This window comes from Panthera pardus, unplaced genomic scaffold, assembly GCF_024362965.1.
Source record: "Panthera pardus isolate Hobbes unplaced genomic scaffold, ASM2436296v1 HiC_scaffold_27, whole genome shotgun sequence".
In the NCBI taxonomy this organism is placed as follows: Eukaryota; Metazoa; Chordata; class Mammalia; order Carnivora; family Felidae; genus Panthera; species Panthera pardus.
Window position 1 is genome coordinate 972301 of NW_026526843.1, and position 20644 is coordinate 992944.

Here is a 20644-nt window from a genome sequence, read left to right on the forward strand (position 1 = left end):
TTCCTTATTTAATACTTCTAACTTTTTATTTTGTAATAACTATAGATGTACAGGAAATTGTAAAAATAGTACAGTGCGTCCCATGTACCCTTCACCCAGTTTCCTCCAGTGGTTAAGATCTTACATGATTAGTACAACTTCAAAACGAGCATTATTGATGATGGTACAATACTGCTAACGAAACTATAGACCTTATTTGGTTTCATCAGAGTTTACATGCATTCATTTGTGGGTCTATGTAGTTTTAGCACGAATAATGTAATCAACACCATAATTAAGATACAGAATTATTTCATTGGCACAAAGGAACTCCCTAGGTCGATCCCTTTACAGTCGCACGTATCTCATACCTCCTCCAGTCCCTACCCTGGCAAACGTGAATCTGTTCCTCATTTCTATAGTTTTGCCATTTCAAGAATGCAGTCACAGAGTATGTGACATTTTCAAACTGGCTTCTTCATTCATCGTAATACCCTTGAGGTCCACCCAAGTTGTGTAGATCAATAGTCGTCTGTTTTTCTTCAACTGCAGGGCAGTATTCCATGGTACAGGTGCTTGCTTTAATCCCTCACTCAGTTGCAAGACAGCTGGGTTGTCTCCAGTTTTTAGCTGTTAAATAAAGCTGCTAAGAACATTGGTGTACGAGTTTTTGTGCCAACGTAGGGTCTCACTTCTGGGGGATGAATGTCCAGGAGTGCAACTGCTGGGCTGTATGACACATGTGTGTTTAACTTTGTTAGAAATTTCCAAACTCTTTTCTAGGGAAGCTGTACCATTTAACATTCCTACAAGTACTGTATGAGATATCTGGTTTGTATGCTCAACAGCATCTGGTATTTTTACTATTTCTTCTTCAGCCATTCTGATAAATGTGTAATTGTAATTCACTGTGGTTTTAATTTGCGTTCCCTCCTGACTAATGAAGTTGAAGATCTCTTCGTGTGCTTACCTGCCATCCACATGTCCTCTTTAGCGAAATGTCTATTCGTGTCTTTTGCTCACTTTCTAAATGGATGGTTTTTATTGTTGATTTTATATAGTCTAGATTGATCAGATATATTGTTTGCAAATAATTTCCCTCAATAATTTCCGCCTCTTAAATTTTTTACAGAGCAAAAAGTGTTTCATTTTGATGAAGTCCAGCGTAGCAGTTCTTTCCTTTTAGGACTGTGCTTTTGTGGTGGAGCCCAAGAACTCATGATTTTTCTCTGATTGTTTTTTCCCTAAAAGATTTCTAGTTCTACATCTTCTATCTAAATCCATGATATTTTTTGAATTAATTTCTGTCTAAGGTGTGCAGCTTAGGTCAAAGTTCATTTTTTTGCCTATGGGTGTAAATCGCTCCAGCATAGCTTGTTGAAAAGACTGTTTATCCTCACTCCATTGAATTGCTTTTACACGTTTGTCGAAATCAGTTGCACATATACCATACTGTCTTGATTACTGTAGCTTTATAGTAAGTCTGCAAGTCAGGTAATGTGAGTCTTCCAACTTCTTCAAAACTGATTTAGCTTAATTAATTTTATACCTGGATAATTTCATTTTTCCTACAAGGAAAGAAAAAAATAGAGAACTGTGGCTGTGGGAAATTACAGAAAATACGGCATTTACACTCCCTGTGCCCTACAGTAGTGGTTTTTAAACTTTAGTATGCCTTAGAATCAGCTGGGGCATTCACAGAGATTTCTAGGTTCCACCCCGAGAGATGAAGGCTGACCTCCAAGTGATTCACGTGCAGGTGGACTAAACCTTGAAATCTGAAACACAATAGGCTAGGGAGAAGCAAGAAGAAAAATCAAAAAACAAAAACCAACCCTTTGCCACTATTGTTGAGATTGTTTTCTTTCTTCCCACTTCCTCCAATTCTCACTTTAATTTCAAGTATACAATAGGCTTGACTCTTTTCTGAAGACACGCTTATCATTTGTAGTTATACATAGAAAGAATAATGCAACAGAACTTGTTAAAACATGATTTTTGTTACATCATAAGTCCTGAGTGTTTCTGGAAAAACCTATTTATATCATAATGGCAGTTCCTAGGTAAATAGGAACTCTTCAGTAGGAATTTGCTTCAGAGTCAAATATGCTAGAACTCATCCATTTGGTTAGAACGGCACCCACATAGATTCAACCTTCGATAGGTATCTCAGAATGCCTAATATTCTAGAGATCAAGAAGGAAGACATAAGCCATATGGCTCTCGATGAGGGCTAAGAGTACGGGTAGGGCGCTAATGAGCCACCTTCACTTCCCTCCATTAACTATAGTATATTCAGGGGCGCCTGGGTGGCTCAGTCGGTTGAGCGTCCCACTTGGGCTCAGGTCATGGTCTCGCAGTCTGTGAGTTCGAGCCCCGCATCGGGCTCTATGCTGACAGCTTGGAGCTTGGAGCCTGGAGCCTGCTTTGGATTCTGTGTCTCCCCCTCTCTCTGTCCCTCCCCCACTCATGCTCTGTCTCTGTCTCTCTCTCTCTCTCTCTCTCTCTGTCAAAAATAAATAAACATTAAAAAAAAGATTTAAAAAAAACTGTAGTATACTCATTTACTTGTCCAACATGAGCATAACTCTCATAACTACAAGATTGAAACACGAAACGCTCTTCTGCCTTTAACTTATTCTAGGGATTGTGTCTAAAAATGAAAATAAAGACTTCAAAGCTAAGCAAGGGAAAAGTAAACATTTGAAATATACTTGGATATTTCCTTCCAAGATGTCCATGCCAATGTACCTTCCACAGCCTTTAAAAAAAAACTTTACTACTGAAATCATCTTCGTATGCACTTTGTAGGCCAGTTACAGTGAAACTTTCAGGAAGACATCTTGTGCTCAGTGCATTATTAACACCCTTCCACTGGGCTACAATAGGGGCTGCGCTGCTGTCTGTCTACACATGAGGTGGGTTAATTTTCAGACCATGCTTAATATACAAATTGAAAAAACAACATTTACCCCATTGGTCTCCTGGTTTATTCTAGAGAAGACAGTTCTTGCAAAAGCTCTTCCTTTTCTTGTTGCAACTCCTGCAAATGCTGTTGGTTTTGCTCCAGTCTGTCCTCCAGCCACTGCAGGAGAGGCCCACTGACTGCTGACATCTGGCTGCACAGGTTCTTGGTGAACACTTCAATGCAAGAAACGCACAGATGAGGGAACACTCTGCCACTAGGAGCCCCCCAACCATGAGCACATAAAGAAGGAGCTGGAGAAGGAAGTGGGACTAGCAGACGATCTTGGACACCTTCCTGAGTATGCCTGGATCCATAAGGTGGAGGGAAGCCTGGCCATGCAGAGAGCAGAAACTGGCTCTTTCCTCCCTCCTGCAGAAGGGCTAAGAACTACAGGTCTCTTTCCCCAGCCCCGGGCATTGGCATGGTGCAAATGACCAGTGACCCCGCCTCCCAGAGAGCAACGACTCTGCCTTCTGCCACTTATTTTTCCACAAGCCCAGTAGGAAAATGGCTCCAATGTTTCATCTATTTAAGAAATAAATACATTAATTCAACTCACCTCAGAACTACTCTTTAATTTTTTTTTGTTTCTTTAATATAATTTATTGTCAAGTTAGCTAACATGCAGTGTATACAGTGTAGAGCCACTCTTTTAAAATGAGGACAACAGAGAGATGAAGAGTCAGGGAGCTCCCGTCATTCATGTTCAGCTTGATGGGGAGACAAAGATTCTATAGTCCTCTTTTTGAAACAAATTCTGCCTAATGGAAATATCTTTTTCTCCCTTATAACATATGACTTCTTGAAAATGACCAGTGTAAGACTGTGGGGTGCATCTTCCCAGATATATGTATATAGTTCCATATAAATGGAACTATAAAGTATGCAGTATTTTGTGCAATGCTTCCTTCACTTGGCATAATTCCCTTGAGTTTCATCCAGGTGGTATATGTCTCAGCAGTTCTCTTTGTTGTTGAGCAGTACTCCACTGTCTGGATGGATCACACTTTGTCTACCCACTGACAGACACTCGGGTGTCTCCACCTTTTGGCCATTGTGAATAACGTTACTATGAATACTTCTGTACAGGTTTTTCTTTGAACACCTGTTTTCAACTCTTTGGGGTCTATGTAGGACTGGTGGGATATGTCGTCATCGTAACTGCCAACCCCTTTAGGGGTGCCTGGCCGGCTCAGCCAGAAGACCCTGCGGCTCTTGATCTCAGGGTCATGAGTTTGAGCCCCGTGATGGGTGCAGAGATTACTTAATAATACATAAATAAACGAACTCAAAACAATTTTTTAAAAAGCTTAAATATATCTGGAATTTACTTTTGTGTAGGATTTTAGGTAGGACTCTATTTTCCTCCAAATGTTAATAGAAAAATAGAAGCCCATGAAGATTAAGAATGTCTCTTGGATATATATATATATATATGTGTGTGTGTGTGTGTGTGTGTGTGTGTGTGTGTGTGTGTATAAATAATAATAAAAAATGTACAAGGGCACCCGGGTGGCTCAGTCGGTTAAGCATCCACTTCGGCTCAGGTCATGATCTGTGTCTCCCTCTCTCTCTGCTCCTCCCCTGCTCATACTCTGTCTCTCTCTCTCTCAAAAATAAATAAACATTAAAAGATTACAAAAAAAGAATGTCTCTTCTGTTTGTCGCTGAGCCCCAGTGCCTAGAATAGTGCCTAGCTGAGAGCAGGTGCTCATATGTTTCTTGAATGAACTAACAAACAAGTGAACTTGCCCAACACTATTTAGTAAATAATCCATCCTTTCTTACTGATTCGAAGTGATAGATTTATTAAATATAAATTTTTATATACACATGGGCCCAATTCTGGGCTCTATTCAGTTCTACTGATTTAATTGTTCATTTTTTATAATTTTTAAATTACTGCAGCTTTAGAGTATGGCTACATATCATATATTGCCAACTTTTAGCTCTTTGTCATGTTTTACCTCCAGATAGAAATGATGGGACAGATATGCCGAGTCATCTCTTCTTTTCCTCTAAAAGTAACAGCCTCACCTTCTTCCCCACTGATGACTTTGACAGTCGCTGGGGAAGACTACACAGAATGGCCTCAAAGACGAGGAATGGAAGGGTAGGAGCGTATGCTGGAGAAAAGTGATTTAGTACGTATATTGTACTGAGTTTCTGTTCTTTGGCCTTGTGTAGGAATTCCTTCTGTGTTCACTGACATAAAACGACTTCCTCTTTCATACCCTCCCTTCTATCTGTCTCTCCATCTCTTTCAACTCCCACCATAATAGGCTGGAACCAGTTTAGATCAGCTCATGAGCCATCCGTTGAAATTTCAGGAAGTCTGCAAGCTGGTTGAAGCCACATTAGTTATTTGAAGTCAGCCACGGTAGGGGTATTACACCATGGAAACTGGCAAACACAAAAACTCAGGGCCCTTCCCCCTCCCTGAGAGCTGGGGTTAAACATACACCAGCACACCACCTAGGAAAATTATCATAAAGCTTGTTCCAGTCTTTCTTCCAGCCTTATTCTAGTTGTGTATGTAGTAAACGGTCCACAGGGTCCTAAAGAAAAATTGGGAGTAGGATTAAGGAACGGCAAAACTCTTGAAAAAGGAAATTCAAGGAGAACTTGTACCTATCACTTCAAGCACTTAACACGAAATTTGTTCCTGTCAGCTGAGTATTTAGGGATCACTGCCTATGTTCTAAACAAACAAACAAACAAACAAACCTTACCTGAGCCGTTATGGATCTTGGTTACTGAGTCCAGATGCGTAAGGCTAAAGGGATAAAATAGTTTAGGTCAGTAGCAAAGCAGCACTGAAAGGAAAACAAAGTGGTCATGGACAATATAACAAGTGATAAACTGCACCAGACCTTTGCCAGTTGGATAAGATGAATATGTATAATTTAAATCACATTACAGTTAAATTTTGCATTATTTGGGGATCTGATTTTCTTCAGAACTTCAAGATAATTCAAAGAGATGATATTAAATTACTGTCTCTCACTTCATATAGTACACATTTATTGGGAAAGACCAGACCCACTGCTTGGCAACAGGGCTACTAAGATGTTGCAGTTTATTTTTTTTAACAACCAAAAAGTGCCTTTGCCCTTGAAGGGTTCAAAGTGCAGCAGGAAAGCAACGAATGTGAAACAGATTGTTAACACACTTTCTCACAGACGACAGAGGAGGGAAGACTCTACCTATGGATCCTCCTATATGCGTCCTGCTCCTCTTGGCACAGGATCTTGGGCAGCTCGACTGCTGATTCAAGGCATACTTTCCCAATGGTTACATGAGGCACAATATGGATTGGGATTTCAATCCTCTCATACCTGCAAGACAATCAGTTCAGGTCAGTTTTATGTTTCCAGCTTTATTTTGGTGTAACTGACAAAAAGGAATTACATACATTGAAGGTGTAGAAATTGATATTTTGACATTGATATTTTGAGTAAAATGATCACGACACTTAAGCTAATTAACATATCCAACACCTCACATAGTTACCATTCTTTTTGTGTGTATGTGGTAAGAATACTTAAGATCTACCTTCTTAGAAAATATCAAGTATACAACACAGTATTGTTAACTGTACTCAGCATGTTGTGCATTCGATCTCCAGAACTCATTCATACTGAAACTTTGTACCCTTTGAACAACACTTCCTCGTTTTCCCCTGCACCACTCCTGCCATAGCAACCACCATTGTACTCTCAACTCAATGAGTTTGGCTATTTTTATTTATTTCAATTCATCCATTGACAGAACTTAAGGTTGCTTATGTATCTGGTCTGCTGTGAATAATACTGCAATGAATATTGGAGTGCAGATATCATTTTGAGACCCATATTTTATTTTCTTTGGATATATACCAAGAAGGGGGTTAGTTTTTAATGCCGAGTTGTCATAATCAGAAGTTTTCTATAGTCCTAATAGAAATTTTGGGATACGCTGTACTCAAAGATTAGACATTCTTGTCACTCATTTAGTAGCGCAACATCAAAGGGGACTGAGTTCTAACTGAGCTCATCTGGGGAGCAAATTAGAAGCACATTTGCAGAGTCAATATTCTCTATTCTCCTAGAAAACCTGGAGCCCTTTCATAAACTTAATGGGGGACTTGGGAGCACAAGGGGAAAAGGGGAATATCTAATTAATGCTGTTTTTTGTTGAGAAGTTGCCAGTGGGGTTGAACACATTGATCACAAAGCCTGGGGAAAAGTAACTGCAGACTCTTCAATGATTCCATCAGATTCATTATGTAAATGGGATTACTCATATAAATGCTCATTTGTTCTAAATCAGTGTTCACCAGTGGCCCTTACTTCCCATTCTCTCCCCTGGGAGGGAAATAGGTAAGAAATTCATAACTACTTGTATTTTCACGCTAGAACAGGAGAAACAAACATGCTTGTTACTGAGGTCAACTAATCTACCTCTAACCTACTTCTCACCCCAAATACGCCTAAACTCCACCTAATGGTGGGTTCAGTGGAGCATCCGGGTTGAGGGCCGCTGGCACTGTGAGGCCTCACTGGCACATGGCAGAACAGCAGCATAAGATCTAGCCCTCCTCTCTCTCTTTCGCATCCAGCAGAATGTGTCTGGGCTCTATACCCTAATAATAGGTAGGATCCAAATAATGGAGAATTACAAGCACCCCTCCTCACATCCAAGTAGCTGCTTTTGGTGTGCAGAAGGCCCTTTGCAGTAATATACATGACTGTTATTTTTTTTATAAGTATGTATGTATGTATTTTAATGTTTACTTCTTGAAAGAGAGAAACAGAGTGCAAGCTGGGGAGAGGCAGAGAGAGAGAGAGGGAGGGAGACACAGAATCCGAAGCAGGGCCCAGGCTCTGAGCTCTCCGCACAGAGCACGACATGGAGCTCAGAGCCACAGACCGCAAGACCGTGACCTGAGCTGAAGTCAGAGGCTTAACCGACTGAGCCACCAGGTGCCCCTTTATTTATTTATTTATTTTGAGAGAGACAGGGAGAGAGAGTGCAAGCAGGGGAGGGGCAGAGGGAGACGGATTGGGAGAATCCCAAACAAGCTCCTCACTGTCAGGACAGGACCCGACACAAGGCTTCAACTCACGAACCGTGAGATCATGACCTGAGCCAAAATCAAGAGTCAGACACTTAACTGACTGAGCCACCCTGGCGCCCCACGGTGACTGTTATTACTGATGATTCCAAACACCTGGAAGAAGTCAGCCTCCTGCTGCCATAAGGCTATTTAGTAGGGTTTCCTACCGAGTTTGTCAGGACTAAGAGCAGAAATGGGACTGGACACACATTTCCATAAACTCCTATTGGAAATGGCTAGAGCCTCTGTCAGTTCACTCAAAACTACAACCCCGCAACCTATGGAGGCAGAGATGCAAAGCTTAGGGCAGAGATCCTGCTTCTGCTAATGAACTGCAGTTGGCCGTGGGACAGCAGGGGTCTAAGCTCCACAGGAAGTAGATTTTGTACAGTGCAGGACTGTGACTGTATTTTCTCTTCCTTATGATTTTCTCAATAACATTCTCTCTTCTGTAGCTTACTTTTTTGTAAGAACACAGTGTATAACACATATACCATACAAAACATGTGTTAATTAGTTTATGTTACTGTATTAAGGCTTCTGGTCAATAGTGAGTTATTAGTAGTGAAGTTTGTGGACAATCCAACAGTTCTACGTGGGTTTCTTACCACACAGGGAGTCGGCACCCCTAATCCTTCTGCTGTTTACGGGTCAACTGTAATAGCTGGAATAGTTATTCCCAGTATTCCTGTTGAGAGCAGCTACAAGAACTGGGCCAAATAAAATGGCACCTATCGCTATGTGTTGCAACTTCATAGGAACATTTACTTTGTGAAAATTCTTGGAACTGATCTGTGTCGCGGATGCATGGGTGTCTTCACTTTGTGAAAACTTATTGAGCTGAACATTAAAATTAGGGCACTTTTCTATATGCATTTCACTTCAACTGAAAAGCTAAAATCAACCAAGCAAATTAAGTTTCTGACAGGTCAGAACATATTAAGATACTAGTGTGGAAGTCTACTGCCAAAGGGATTGTTCAACAATTATTTTCTGAGCACCAGGCGTACAGTGACAAAAGGCAAGCCTTTGTTTCAAAGATCTTACAATGTTATTAGAGAGATTAAATACTAAAATAAAATGTTTAAGTATTATGATAAAGGAAATATAGTGTCCTACTTAGTTCTGAGAAGGAATACTTAGCTTGGGTGGTACTAGGTATTAAGGAGTTTCAGAGAAGCATTCCGAAATTTGAGCTTAGTCTTCAAAAATGAGTAGGCATTCACTAAGTAGTAAAGGGGAACTGATACTGCAGGCAGCGTGGGCATAGATATGACCAGGAGAGACTCTAGCCAGGGAAACAGGCAAACCATGAACAGCTTCCAGTTTGGGGCTTTTTTTCTGAGGGCATTAGGGAGCAGGACCATTTCAAATAGGCTACATCGTAGATACCAGATTGGAGGGAAGGAAGACTGGAGCACAATGGGTGGGTGAAATGGAAACTAAAAGGAGTTTTTAAAAAATAATGAAAATGAAAATACTACTATCCCAGCATCTGTGGGATATATTTAAAGCAGAGATCGGGGCGCCTGGGTGGCGCAGTCGGTTAAGCGTCCGACTTCAGCCAGGTCACGATCTCGCGGTCCGTGAGTTCGAGCCCCGCGTCAGGCTCTGGGCTGATGGCTCGGAGCCTGGAGCCTGTTCCGATTCTGTGTCTCCCTCTCTCTCTGCCCCTCCCCCGTTCATGCTCTGTCTCTCTCTGTCCCAAAAATAAATAAAAAACGTCGAAAAAAAAAAATTAAAAAAAAAAAAAAAAAAAAAAGTAAAGCAGAGATCAGTGGAAAATCATAGCCTTAAGCACTTATATATCAATGAAGGACCAAAAATATATTAATTAACCCCTAAACTCCAATTACTAAGATAAAACACAATAAAATAACTGAAGTAAAATATAAAGGAAGGGAAAAATGAAAGCTACAAGAAAAACTAATGCGATTGGGAGGAAAAAAACAATCAAATTAATATAAAGAATGATTGTTTTGAGAAAATTAACAAAATAGACACACTACTAGCTAACATAATCAAGGAGAGAAAAGGAAAAAAACACAAATACACAAAATATGAAATGACAAGGAGGAGGTAACTATTAAAAAGGAGAGATGTAAAATACCATAGGAGACTATCCGGCAGATCAATCTCTCTGCAAATAAATTGGAAAACAAGACAAAATGGATAGTTTCATGGGAAAATACAATTTACCAAAATTGACCTCATTAGGAAAGAAAACATAAACAGACCAATTTCCATAGCAAACAGAGAAATATACCAAGGGAATACCTACCACCCCCCAAATAAAAGACCCTGCTGCTTCCTTTGGGGAATATTCAAACAATACATTGTCCTCAATGCTACATACATTGCACAAGAGCCTAAAAAAATGAAAGAAAAGTCCAAACAATTCTTGGGGAGCAAGTACAATATGGATGACTAAACCTGACTCAAGCAGTACCAAAAATTCAAAAAAGCTAAACTTATGATTACTTATGCAAACATAATAAACAAAATATCAGTGAGCAAAGCCTGATATCACATTAAGGCAATTCAACAGGATATTTTTTCAGAAGCCAAGCTTGGTTCAATGGTAGGAAGTCTATTAATACATCATATTAAGAGATCTGAAGAAAGTATTAATTGCCTCCATAGATACTGAAAAAATTAACAAAATTCAACACTCAATCCTGATTACAACACAGAATAAAAGACAAAAGTAGGAATGTATCTTTTTTTTTATTAGAGAGAGAGAGTGTGTGTGTGAGCAGGTGATAGGGGCAGAGGTAGAGAGAGCCCAATGTGGGGCTTGATCCCATGATCCTCGGATCATGACCTGAGGTGAAATCAAGAGTCAGGTGCTCAACTGACTGAGCCACTCAGGCATACTTACTTACTATGAAAAAGTATGTTAACCTTAGTCCTGAATACTATCTTACTTAAGAGTGAGATGCCACAGGGATTTCCACAAGGATCAGAAACAAAGCACAAGTTCTTACTACTTCCACTACTATTTAAATGTTGTAAAGTAGATGTTAGCCAATACAGTTATACATAAGAAATCAATTACAAGTACAGAAATTGAAGAAGTGAAGCTATTTTTACTTACAGGTGAAATATGATATTTATCTAGAAGTCTCCAAAAAACCAAAGGTAAAATTAACTCAAAGAATAAAGGAATTCAGGAAGGTAAAATTTACATACAGAAATAATAGTCGTCAAATATACAAACAATAAAAAGAGTGGCAGTGGAAAAAACAAATGCAAAAAAAGAATCTCATGTATACCCAACTTCCTTCCCATCTCTGACCCTCCAACATGCTGTTTCCTCTACCTGGAGTTTCCTCCGCCTCCCCCGCGGGGGAGCCAAGTTACTTGGCTAACTTTTACTCATCCACCAGAAAACAGCTTGAGAATGCTTTCTTTAAATACCACACCATTTTACTTACATGTAGAACCTAAAAAACAAAATAAGTGAACAAAACTAATAGATGCAGAAAACACAGTGGTAATTGCCAAAGAGGAAGGGGTAGGGGGATGGGCAAAATGAATGAAGGGGATCAAGAGGTACAGACCTCAAGTTATAAAATAAACAAGTCCCGGGGGTGCAGTGTACAGCATGGTGACTATAGTCAATAATACTGAATTGCATATTTGGAAGTTGCTAAGAGAGTTGATCTTGAAAGTTCTCATGACAAGAAAAATAATTTTTGTAACTGTGTGGTGAGGGTTGGTAACTAGACTTATTGTGGTGACCATATCACAGTGTATACAAATATTGAATCATTGTGTTGCACACCTGAAACTAACATAATGTTATATGTCAATTATATCTTAGTAAAGAATAAAAAGAATGCTTTCTTCAGCAAAAACTTCCTTGACTGTTCAGCAACAAATTAAGTATGTAATTGTCTTTTTTCTCTTTCCTTATTTTTCCAACTTTATTGAGATATAATTGATATATAATATTGTGTAAGTTTAAGGTATACGAGGCGTTGATTTGATACACTTACACACTGCAAAATAATTATCAACATAGAGTTAGCTAACACCTCCATTACATCACATAATTACCATTCCTCTTTTTGTGGTGAGAACGTTTAAGCTCTTTTACAAGTCCTGATGCCCAGGCATCATTCTTTACCTATGATACAAATCACAGTCTCTGGGGGAGGAACCCAGACATCCAGAGCAAGTGTGTGCGTGCGTGTGTGTGTGTGTGTGTGTGTGCGCGCGCGCGCGTGCGCACACATAAAATTTTTTATAGCAGTTTTAGGTTCATGGCAAAATGGAGAGGAAGGTACAGAGATGTCCCCACACATGCATATAGCATTAGCAACACCCTGCACCGGAGTAGTACCTTTGTAATAACTGGTAAGCCTACAGTGACTTATCAATATCACACGAAGTCCATAGTTTACATTAGGACTCACTCTTGGTGTACATTCTGTGGGTTTTCACAAATGTATAATGGCATGTACCCCATTATAATATCATACAGAATAATTTCGCTGCCCTAAAAGTCCTCTTTTCTCCCTAACCCCTGGCAATCTTTTTACTGTTTCTATAGCTTTTCCTCTTGTAGCATGTCCTATAGTTGGAATTGTGTAGTATGTAGCCTTTTTGGATAGGCTCAGTGTATTTTTTAAACTACTTGGGTGATTCCAGTGCTCAGCCAAGTTTGGGAATGAGTGGTTTAACTCCTTTTTCTTTCTCCATACCTTCCAATCTACTCAGTCCAAATGTTCCTTAATTTTTGGCGACAAAGTATTCCTTAGAGTTGCAGAAGCCTATTAACTTTTCCTTAGAAAGGAAAAAAAAATAAGGTGAGGTACATGAGTTTTTTTCCTAACAATAAAAAAGCTAAAAGAGAAAAGCTGGTAAGCAAAGTGCTTTCTGGCTAGATACGAAACCTCAAAGGGACAATTAGTGAAATTAACGATACCTGGCATTCATATAAGATTACTAGGCATAGGAAAAAGCAGAAAAATGTGACCCATAAACAAGAAAAAATAAGTCAACAGAAACAGAAATATCAAAGATGAAAGAATTAGCGGACAAGCATCTTAAAATAACCATTATAACTATATACATACATATTTATATGTATAACTATATATATGTATAACTGTATATATGTATATATGTCTGTATAACTATGTATATATACATATCTATATGTCTGTCTACATGACACTTTTTTATTTAAATTTCTTGAAAAGATAGTCAATTGTTTAAAGTAAAACGAAATAACAACATGTTTTTATAACATACAAACAAGTAAAATCTACGTGTTGTGTACATTAGCACAAAAACCAGGAGAGAAGTGGATGTATAGTGTTCCCAGGTTCTTAATAGTTCATGTGAACTACTATAATACCACTTGAAGGCAGACTGCGATAAGTAAAAATATGTAAACCAGCGGTTTTTCACCAGAGATGGTTTTCCCCTTCAGGAAACATCTGGCAATGACATCTGGCAATGTCTGGAAACATTTCTTATTGCTACAACTGAGGAGGTGCTCCTGGCATCTAGCAGGTAAAGGCCTGGGATGCTACTGCCCAACACCCCAAAATATACAGGAGTCCCACCACCACTACAGTTATCCCACCCAATATGTCAATGGTGACGATGTGCTATATTCCCTAAAGCAAGCACTGAAGTAACATAACAAAAAATTATAGCTAATAGACCTAAAAAGGGGATAAAATTAAATCATAAAAATTACTCAATCCAAAAGAAGGCAAAAGAGGAAAAGGTGAACATAAATCAGATAAGACAAATAAAAAACAAACAGCAAGATGGTAAGGAAGACCCAACTATATGCTAACTACAAGAATTACACTTTAAATTTAAAGACAAAAATAAGCTAAAAGTAAAAAGACAAAACATGCTAACAATACTCAAAAGAGAGTAGGTATAGCTATATTAATATCAGACAAAGTTGATTTTGGAGCAAAGAATATTAACAGGGATGGAGAAGGTAATTTCATAATGACAAGAAGGTGAATTCATAAAAAATACATAACAGTCCTAAACATGTATACACCTAATGACAGAGCTTAAGAAGATATTAATAAAAAACTGATAGAACTATAATAACAGACTGATCCACAATTATAGCTGGAGGGTTCAAAAACCTTCTCTCAAAAATTGATAGAACAGTAGACACAAATATCAGTAAGGATAAAGACTTGAAAAGCACTATAAAACAACTTGATCTAATTGATATTTATAGGCACACTTCACCCAACAGTAGAACAACTTTTCAAATACACACAGAAAGTTTACCTATAGACCATATACTGGGCCATAACACATTCTCCATAATTTTTAAAGGATTCAAGTCACATAAAGTATTTTATTCTGAACACAGTGGAATTAAATTGGAAATCAACAACAGAAAGATATGGAAATACCAAAGTATTTAGAAGCTACATAACATACTTCTAAATAACCTCCGGATCCAGAGATAAAACACTTAAGAAAAAGGATCAAAAATGAAGAATGCAATAAATGAGATTTGAAACAGGCCTGATGCATTGTGCAGCAGTCTGGAAGAAGCAGAGTAACAGATTAGTGAGATAGAAGAGAAAATAATGGAAGATAATGAAGCTGAACAAAAGAGAGAAAGAATTATGGAACATGAGAATAGACTTAGGGACCTCAGTGACTCCATTGAATGTAATAACATTCATAATAAATTCATATTATAGAAATCCCAGAAGAAGAGAAGAAAAGGGGGCAGAACATTTATTTCAAGAAATAACAACAGAAAACTTCCCTAATCTGAGGAAGGAAACAAACATCCAGATCCAGAGGCACAGAGAACTCCCATCAAAATCAACAAAAGCAGGCCAATACCAAGACATATTGTAATTAAATTTGTAAAATATAATGATAATGAAAAAAACCCTTAAAAGCAGCAAGACAAAAGAAGTCCTTAGCTTAAGGGAAAACCCATAATGGTAGCTGCAGATTTCTCAACAGAAACTGGGCAAGCCAGAAGAGAGTGGCATGATACACTCAAAGTACTGAATGGGAAAAACCTGCAGCCAAAAATACTCTATCCAGCAAGGTGGTCATTCAGAACAGGAGAGATAGCTCCCCAGACAAACAAAAACTAAAGGAGTTCATGACAACTAAACCAACCCTATAAGAAATATTAAAGGGGATTCTTTGAGTTGAAATGAAAGACCAAAAGTGAGAGTATTAAAAGTAAAAAATAGAAAAGCTGTAACAATAAGTATTTCTCCAAAAATCAGTCAAGGGAGTCATAAAATGAAAGGATTAAAATATGACACCATAAACCTAAAACATGGGGGGTACAGGAGTAACTTAAGCAACCATCAACTTAACATAGACTGTAACATTCAGAAGATGTTATATACAAACCTATTGGTAACCACAAGTCAAAAATCAGTAATAGCTATGCAAAGAATAAAGAGAAAGGAATCTAAGATATCACTAAAGAAAGCTAACAAAACATGAAAGGGAGCAAGAGAAGAAAGGATCAGGGAAAAACTACAAAAACCACCACAAAACAAGTAAGAAAATGGCACCTAGATACATATCAAGAAAACCTTTGGAAAAGACCACAGATACATGGAGGCTAAATAACCTGCTATTAAACAATGAATGGCTCAACCAGAAAATCAGTCAATACAGGGCTACCTCAAGAAGGAAAATCTCAAACAAGCTAACCTTACACCTAAAGGAGCTAGAAAAAGAACAACAAACGAAGCCTAAAGCCAGCAGAAGGAAGAAAATGATAAAGAATAGAACAGAAATAAATGAGACAGAAACTGAAAAAAAAAAAAAAACAATAGAAAAGATCAATGAAACCAGGAACTGTTTCTTTGAAAAAATTAATAAAATTGATAAACCTCTAGCCAGACTTATCAAAAAGAAAGGAGAAAGGACCCAAATAAATAAGATCACAAATAAAAGAAGAGAAATAACAACCCACACCATACAAATATTAACAATTATAAGAGAATACTATGGAAAACTATATGCCAACAAATTGGACAACCTGAAAGAAATGGATAAATTCCTAGAAACCTATAAACTATCAAAACTGAAACAGGAGGAAATAGAAAACTTTAACAGACCCATAACCAGCAAAGAAATTGAATCAGTAAGAACAAATCTCCCAACACACAAAAGTCCAGGATCAGATACCTAGACAGGCGATTTCTACCAAAGATTTAAAGAAGAGTTAATACCTATTCTTCTCAAACTATTCCAAAAAATAGAAATGGAAGAAAAGCTTCCAAATTCATTCTGTGAGGCCAGTATTACCCTAATACCAAAACCAGACAAAGATCCCATTAATGGAATACTACTCAGCCATGAGAAAGAATGAAATCCTGCCATCTGCAACAATGTGGATGGAACTGGAAGGTATTATGCTAAGTGAAATGTCAGTCAGAGAAAGACAGATATCATGTTTTCACTCATACGTGGAATCTGCGAAACTTAACAGAAGACCACGGGGGAAGAAGAGGGGGGAAAAAGTACAGAGAGTGAGGCAAACCATAAGAGACTATTAAATACACAGAACAAACTGAGTGTTGATGTGGGGGGAGCAAGGGGAGAGGAAAAAGAGGGGTTGGGCACTGGGGAGGGCACTTGTTGGGATAAGCACGGGGTGTTGTATGTAAGCAATGAATCATGGGAATCTACTCCCAAAGCCAAGAGCACACTGTATACACTGTATGTTAGCTAATTTGACAATAAATTATATTTTAAAAAAAGAATGACAATGAAGATAGATGCAAAACTTCTCAATAAAATATTGGCAAACCAAATCCAACACTACATTAAAAAATCATTCACCACGATCAAGTGGGATATATTCCTGGGCTGCAAGGGTGGTTCAATATTCACAAATCTATCAACATGATACACCACATTAGTAACAGAAAGGATAACAACCACATGATCATTTCAATAGATGCACAAAAAGCATTTGACAAAGTACAACATCCATTGATGATGAAAACCCTCAAAAAATTAGGTTTAGAGGAAACATACCTCAACATAATAAAGGTCATATAAGAAAAAACCCACATATAATATCATCCTCAATGGGAAAACCTGAGAGCTTTCTTCTATGGTCAGGAACAAGACAGGGATGTCCACCCTCACCACTGCTATTTAACATAGTACCAGAATTCCTAGCCATTGCACTAAAACAACACAAAGAAATAAAAGGCATCCAATTTGGCAAGGAAGAAATAAAACTTTCACTATTTGCAGACAACATGACATTCTATATAGAAAACCCAAAAGACTCCACCAGAAAAGTGCTAGAACTGATATACGAATTCAGTGAAATCACAGGATAGAAAATCAACGTACAAAAATCTGTTACATTTCTATGCACCAATAATGAAGTAGCAGAAAGAGTAATTAAGGAATCGATCCTATCTATCTATCTATCTATCTATCTATCTATCTATTTCTTAGAGAGAGGGGAGCACACAAGTGGTAAAAAGGAGCAGAGGGAGAGTGAAAGAGAATTCCAAGTAGGTTCCACGCTGAGCATGAAGCCCAATGCGGGACTTGATCCCACAACCCTGGGATCATGATCTGAGCCAAAATCAAGAGTTGAATGCTCAACCGACTGAGCCACCCAGGCACCCCAGAATCAATCCCATTTACAATTACACCAATAATAATAAGATACCTAGGAATAAGCCTAGCCTAATCAAAGAGGTGAAAGACCTGTACTCTGAAAACTATAAAACACTGGTGAAGAAACTGAAGATATCACAAAGACCTGAAAAGACATTCCACACTTATAGATAAGAAGAATACTGTTAAAATGTCTATAATGCCCAAAGCAATCTACACATTTCATGCAATCTCTACCAAAATACCAATAGCATTTTTCACAGAGCTAGAACAAACCATCCTAAAATTTGTATGGAACCACAAAAGACCACAAATAACCAAAGCAACCTTGAAAAAGAAAAGCAAAGCTGGATGCATCACAATTCCAGACTTCAAGTTATATCACAAAGCTGTAGTGATGAAGACAATAAGGTACTGGCACAAAATAGACACATAGATCAATATAACAGAACATAAAACCCAGATATGAACTGACAACTATATGGTCAATTAATCTTTGACAAAGCAAGAAAGAATATCCAATGGAAAAAAGACAGTCACTTCAACAACTGGTGTTGGGAAAACTGGACAGCAACATGCAGAAGAATGAACCTGGACCACTTTCTTACACCATACACAAAAATAAATTCAAAATGGATGAAAGACCTAAATGTGAGACAGGAAACCATCAAAATCCTAGAGAAGAACACAGGCAGTAACTTCTTTGACATCAGCCATAGCAACTTCTTACTAGATATGTCCCCTGAGGCAAGGGAGACTAAAGCAAAAATAAACTATTAGGACTTCATGAAACTAAAATACTTCTGCACAGCAAAGGAAACAATTAACAAAACTAAAAGGCGACCTATGGAATGGGAGAAGATATTTGCAAATGACATATGTGATAAAGGATTAGTATCTAAAATATAAAGAACTTATAAAACTCAACACCCAATAAATGAATAATCCAATTAAAAATGGGCAGAAGACATGAATACACATTTTCCAAAGAAGACATCCAGATGGCCAACAGACACGTGAAAAGATGCTCAACATCAACTGGGTGTTGTATGGAAACCAATTTGACAGTAAATTTCATATATTAAAAAATAAAAAAAAAAAAAGATGCTCAACATCACTGATCATCAGGAAAATACAAATCACAACTACAATGAGATATCACCTCACATCTGTCAGAGGGGCTAAAATCAACAACACAAGAAACAATAGGTGTTGGCGAGGATGTGGAGAAAGAGGAACCCTCTTGTACTGTTGGTGGGAATGCAAACTGGTGCCTCCACTGTGGAAAGCAGTATGGAGGTTCCTCAAAAAGTTACAAATTAGAACTACTTTATTATCTACCAATTGCACTACTAAGTGTTTACCCAAGGAATACAAACATACAAATACAAAGGGCGTCATGACTCCAATGTTTACAGCAGCATTATCTACAATAGACAAAATATAGAAACAGCCCAAGTGTCCATTGACTGATGAATGAAGAAGAAATGGTGTGTGTGTGTGTGTGTGTGTGTGTGTGTGTGTTGTATGTGTATATGTGTGTATATATATGTATATACACACATACACACACACACACATATACAAACAATGGAATATTACTTGACCATAAAAAAGAATGAAATCTTGCCATGTGCAATGACATGGATGGAGCTAGAGAGTATAACGCTAAGCTAAATAAGTCAGTCAGAGAAATACAAATACCATATGATTTCACTCATATGTGGAATTTAAGAAACAAACAAGCAAAGGGAAAAAAAGAGAGAAACCAAGAAACAGATTCTTAAGTATAGAAAAGGAACTGATGGTCACCAGAAGAGATGGGTGGGGAATGGTTAAATAGGAGACAGGGATCACGGGGTGCACTTGTGGTGATGAGCACCAGGTACTGTACAGAAGTGTTGCATCACTGTATTGCACACCTGAAACTAATATTATACTGCATGTTACATAACTGGAATTTAAATAAAAACTTGAAAAAATTAAATAAGGAAAAAAATCTCACTGAAAATATGCCAAAAAAAGAAAAAAAGAGAAGAAATCGTGCAATAGTGGACCTCCTTGCCTTGGTCCTGCTCTGGCTATGACTGCAGCCCCGCCGTATTACTGTTCCCACATACCTTTAGTTTTAGCCTTCCTGAATCTTTGTATTTTGTTTGACTCTTATGGCTCATAGAGTTGGTTTTGACTTTAGTATCTAATTTTAAAACCATTTTCTTTAATAGACAAGTTCATCTAATTATGAGATAAATAAGTCCTGGGGATGTAATGTGGAACATGATGACTACAGTTAACAATACTGTATCATAGTGGCACATGGGTGGCTCAGTCAGTTGAGCGTCGGACTCTTGATTTTGGCTCAGGTCATGATCCTACAGTTCATTGGGTCAAGCCCCACATCAGGCTCTGCACTGACAGCTAGAGTCTGCTTGGGATTTTCCCTCTCTCCTCTCTCCCTCCGCCCCTCTTCCCCACTTGCTCGCTCTCTCGCTCTCTCTCTCTCTCTCTCTCTCTCTCTCTCTCTCTCGTTCTCTAAAACAAACAAAAACGATACTGTATTATATGTTTGAAAGTTACTAAGAGAGTACATCTTAAAAGTTCTCATCACACACACACAAAAGAAACAATTTGTAACTATGCAAGGTGGCCAATGTTAACTAAACTTGTGCCAATTATTTCGCAATATTTACATATATCAAATCATTATGCTCTATACCTGAAACTTATACAATGTTCTGCTGTTTATATCTCAATAAAACAGAAAACTAACTAAATAAATAACCTGTGGATTAATCAGGAAGTCAAAAAGGAAAAATACAAAATGTTTTGAACTGAATAAAAATGAAAACACAGTAAGATTTGTGGGATACAACTAAAGGAATACTTGGAAATTTACACAAATTTATATAGAAAAAAAGAAAATAGATCTCAAATAAACTCAGCTTCCATCCACCTTAAAAAAATAGAAA

General features: G+C 38.0%; 1 protein-coding gene across 1 annotated transcript in view; it reads right to left on the reverse strand.

Annotated features, from left to right (window-relative positions):
* The window catches only part of BRCC3 (BRCA1/BRCA2-containing complex subunit 3), a 63123-nt gene continuing 42479 nt past the window's right edge, over positions 1–20644 (reverse strand). Inside the window, exons 9-12 of the mRNA XM_019439368.2 lie at positions 6154–6285; positions 5680–5723; positions 2952–3120; positions 1–1547 (exon numbers count right to left, since the gene is read on the reverse strand). Coding sequence (XP_019294913.1) covers positions 2969–3120; positions 5680–5723; positions 6154–6285 — 328 coding nt within the window. The 3' untranslated portion in view covers positions 1–1547; positions 2952–2968. The remainder of the gene's footprint in view (positions 1548–2951; positions 3121–5679; positions 5724–6153; positions 6286–20644) is intronic.